The sequence below is a fragment of the Chroicocephalus ridibundus genome, chromosome 31, assembly GCF_963924245.1.
Source record: "Chroicocephalus ridibundus chromosome 31, bChrRid1.1, whole genome shotgun sequence".
In the NCBI taxonomy this organism is placed as follows: domain Eukaryota; kingdom Metazoa; phylum Chordata; class Aves; order Charadriiformes; family Laridae; genus Chroicocephalus; species Chroicocephalus ridibundus.
In genome coordinates, this window is record NC_086314.1 from 386,743 (window position 1) to 390,499 (window position 3,757).

The following is a 3,757-nucleotide window of genomic DNA, read 5'->3' on the forward strand; positions in this document are numbered from 1 at the left end:
GGGGGGGAGGGATTGTCCCGGTGCGCCGCCGTTACTTCCGCCACGGCACCGGCCGCCGCGCCACGTTCTCGTCGGTCTCGGCCGCCTCCCGCAGCGCCGCCATCACCAGCTCGTTCTGCCGCCGCCGCTGCGCCAGGAGCTCGGGGCTCACCTCGGGCAGCGCCTGCGGAACCGACACCGGGTCAGGCCCGTAACGCTCCCCCCGGCCTCGGTGGTTCTAAAACCCGCCCCGGGCCCGGTTTTACCTTCAGCGTCTGCTGGCGCCGCTCCTCGCCCGCGCCCACCGCCACCCACAGCAGCAGCCCGGCCGCTACCGGCACCGCGCCCCGCAGCAGCGCCCGCGCCCAGCGCCGCGCCGCCTCCATGGCCACGCCTCCGCGGGCCGCTCTGCGCCGCGCGCGCCACGGAGCCCGCCACTTCCGGGCTTGTCTGCGCCTTCGCTACCATAGAGACGCACGGGTCAGACGACCTCGCTGGAGGACCCGCCGGGGCCGGTAACCGGGGACGACTCCTCGCCCCCCCCCCCCCCCGGCCGGTGACGTGGGTGATCGGGCGCAGAGACGCACGTGGGGAACCCCCTTGTGTGGCGGCGAGGTTGTTGGCCCCCACGCCGTGCCTCACAACCTGGGGACAAAGAACCCGGACGCACCGGGGCCGGTAACGGAAGGACGAGACGAGGCGTACGGGTGCGGGAGAGGCTTTATTAAGGCTTAACGAGGCACCACCGGACCCCCCCCACTCCCCCCTCAACCGACAGCGTGTCCCCCGGCGTCACCTCAGTCCCGCGGCGGGCCCTGCGGAAGGACAAAAAGGAGTAAAATGGCGGCACCGGGCTCTCACCACCCCACCACCCCCCCCCAACCAGAGCTTCTCCGGTAACGGGCTGTCCCGGCACGTGAGGGTAGGACCGGCGGAGGGGACCCGCGGGCACCGAAGACTTCGCGCCGGCCACTACTCTACCTCCGAACATCCCAGGCCCGGGCACGGCGCCGCCGGGGCCTGCCAAGAACGGGAGGAACCGCCCGCCCCCCACGGCCCCCCGCCTCACCTCAGCCACAAAATGGCTGCCCTCCACCGCGCCGCCCCTTATATAGCCCCTCGCGCTGGGCGGAGCGATAGGACACGCCAATCAGAGGGCGCCGTGGTGGGCTCCGCCAATCCGCGGCCGCCCCCCTTCCCGCCCCGAGCTCGCGGGCCAATAGGAGCGGTGACAGGGCGGGACTAGCGAGCGGAAGTGAGGTCAATACGGGAGTTGGGGCAGCAGGTTGGTGTGCGATCGGGATCGGGGGAGAACAGCGGGGTGGGGGGTGTCGGTAGCCCGGTAACGGCCCCGTGTCCCCCCAGGAGCTGAAGGAGAAGCCGCTCAAGCGGCGGTGGGGGCCGGCGCGGGGGGGTGGGCGGGCGGCAGAAGCGGCGGTGAGTGCCCCCCCGTGGGGTGGGGGACCCCCCAGAGCCCCTCGAGTATCATCTGGGACCCACTGGGGCCCCCCCCGGTACCCCCCCACCCTCCAGGAGCGCCCCAGGATCCCCCGGGACCCTCATGTTCCCCCAGAGCTCCCTGGAGGATGGTCCCAGGGGGGTGCTGGGGGGCTCCAGGGGGTCCCAGATGATCCTCGAGGGCTCTGGGGAGGGGGGGGGTGGGGGGGGTCCCAGAAAGGCTCTGGGGTCTGCAGGGGGTTCCGGAGGGCGCTGGGGGTCCTGGGGGGCTCCACACCCCCTGCAAGACCCCGAGGAGTGCCCCCCGCGTCCCCCTGTCACCACCCTTGGACCCTCAAGTTCCCCCTGGGACCCCTGGAAACCCCTAGAACCTTCCGGGACCCTCTGGGACCCCCCACCCCATGAGTGCCCTACAATCCCCTGCGACCCTCCCACACCCCCCCCCCCCCGGCCCCTGACGCTGGGCTGCAATCTTTGCAAACCTCTGCTGTAATAAGTAACTAAAGGTGATTTGCTGATCGAATGAGTTAAGCAAGAGGAAGGAACCCATTGTGGCAGTCTTGAGAGCTCCCTGTTTAACCAGAAGAGACATGTCCACAATGTTATCTTGCCACACCAACATGGGAACTCCTGTTTGACAAAAAGCTTAACCACAATGTTATCGGAATGTATTGTTTTGAGCTGATTCTGTGACTGACATTTTATCTAAACTACCTCAAGCGAGAAGCTGCAGAGGGGCGTACCAAAGATGTTGAAACCGACCTCCGTGAAGATAAAAAGAGCTGCTCGGCTTGCTTGAATTGGCGAGCCTTTGGTGGAGCTGCGACTCCCCGGCCGCCCCGCGCTGCTTTTGCCTTCCTACCTCAATAAATATTTATTGAATCTATTTCGGAGTCGATTTATTTTAAATTCAACTATAACAAATTTGGTGCCGTGACTCGGATCCAGACAGCCGACTCGGAATTCAACTCTGGGAGGGCGCCCCATCTTTGGATGGTCCCGGAGGAGATTCCGACTTAGCTCACCTGGATTTTCCGAACTGAGATAGGAAAGCAAAAAGAAAAGAGAAAGGAGATACTGCAGTTCCCCGTAATTTTTGTGCACGAAGAGCCGGACGAAGACTCGGGAGTGAGTAAGTACATTGCGGTTCCGTTCGGTCGGGGATTGGGTACCCGGGTGCGAGTGACTGAGACGTCCACTGGGCTTAGTAGCCCACCGGACGAAGTGAGTGTGGACCTCCTAATAGTGCGGTTCCCATTGTCCGCGAGGGCGTGGGCCACGAACGGAGGGAAGTGAGTGAATTTTGAGTGAAAGAAGGCACTTTCGGAAGATGGGACAGAAGAAAAGTAGGACTTCTGGTTCCATGCAGGAGATACGGGGTGGGGGTGGGCTCCCCGATATACCCCAAGATAGCCCGTTAGGCCTAATGATTCGATATTGGGATAGTTCCCCTTCTCGGAAAGGGAAGTCCAAGGAGAAATTGGTCTATTATTGTATGGAGGTATGGGGAAGAAAAGATTTATATTGGCCAATTCATGGATCCTTAGATATGCCAACAATTAAACATATATGGTAACAACAAACGACCATTTAATAAGGAGGAGAGTGAATACGCCTTTTTATGGATCCTGGGCACGGCTCAGGCCACTAATTTGTTTCCATTAAAAGAAAAGAAAAATGATAAAAAGAAAAGGTGGGATGTAGACGAACCTCCAGCGTGTCCCCCCTCCGCAAGGTCCTGAGCAAGATCTCCCTCCAACAGCCCCCACAGAACCTGGGGAAGAGGCTCCTCCTTCTAATCGAAGAATAACTAGAAGTCAAACTAGAGAAAGGAGGGAGGAAATTTATTGTATCCCTTAAGGGAGACTGCTATGGGGGGACCACAACCCGGAGTTGGATTTGTATCTGTACCCCTCAGCTCCGGGGATGTGAGGGAATTTAAGAAAGAAATGGGACACTTGTTAGAGGACCCATTAGGGGTAGCAGAACGTTTTGATCAGTTCCTCGGGCCTAACATTTATACTTGGGACGAGATGGAGTCCATTTTAAAGATCTTGTTCACAAATGAAGAACGAGGAATGATCAGAACGGCAGGCATGAGGCATTGGGATCAGAGGCATCAGCATGGTCCCGCCGGAGATGTAAAATGGCCCTTACAGCGGCCCAATTGGGACAACCAAGACCCCGCACATAGAAATAACATGATTGATCTCTGGGATATGATAATTCAGGGGATTAGAGATTCTGTACCCAGAGGGCAAAATATTAATAAGGCCTTTAATGAACAACAAAAGAAAGATGAAACCCCCACTGAATGGCT

At 60.1% G+C, this 3,757-nt stretch overlaps 1 protein-coding gene and 1 non-coding gene across 2 annotated transcripts; both read right to left on the reverse strand.

Annotated features, from left to right (window-relative positions):
• Positions 1-6: 6 nt before the first annotated feature.
• On the reverse strand, positions 7-403 carry LOC134508087 (ubiquinol-cytochrome-c reductase complex assembly factor 3). Its single transcript, XM_063319189.1, has 2 exons — positions 246-403; positions 7-163 (listed from the first exon to the last, which is right to left on the reverse strand). Exons 1-2 carry the CDS (start codon positions 363-365, stop codon positions 32-34), a joined length of 252 nt encoding a protein of 83 aa, XP_063175259.1. The 5' UTR covers positions 366-403; the 3' UTR covers positions 7-31.
• Positions 404-881: 478 nt separating this feature from the next.
• Positions 882-1,016, reverse strand: LOC134508115 (small nucleolar RNA SNORA57). Its single transcript, XR_010068979.1, has one exon. It is a non-coding gene; the product is annotated as a small nucleolar RNA SNORA57 (small nucleolar RNA).
• Positions 1,017-3,757: the final 2,741 nt, after the last annotated feature.

Bases quoted from the DNA above. Each gene is read 5' to 3' on its own strand.
- LOC134508087 (XM_063319189.1), bottom strand. From the start codon at position 365: ATGGAGGCGGCGCGGCGCTGGGCGCGGGCGCTGCTGCGGGGCGCGGTG. The intron at 164-245 runs GTAAAACCGGGC...TCGGTTCCGCAG, and splicing joins GGCGCCAGCAGACGCTGAAG to GCGCTGCCCGAGGTGAGCCC.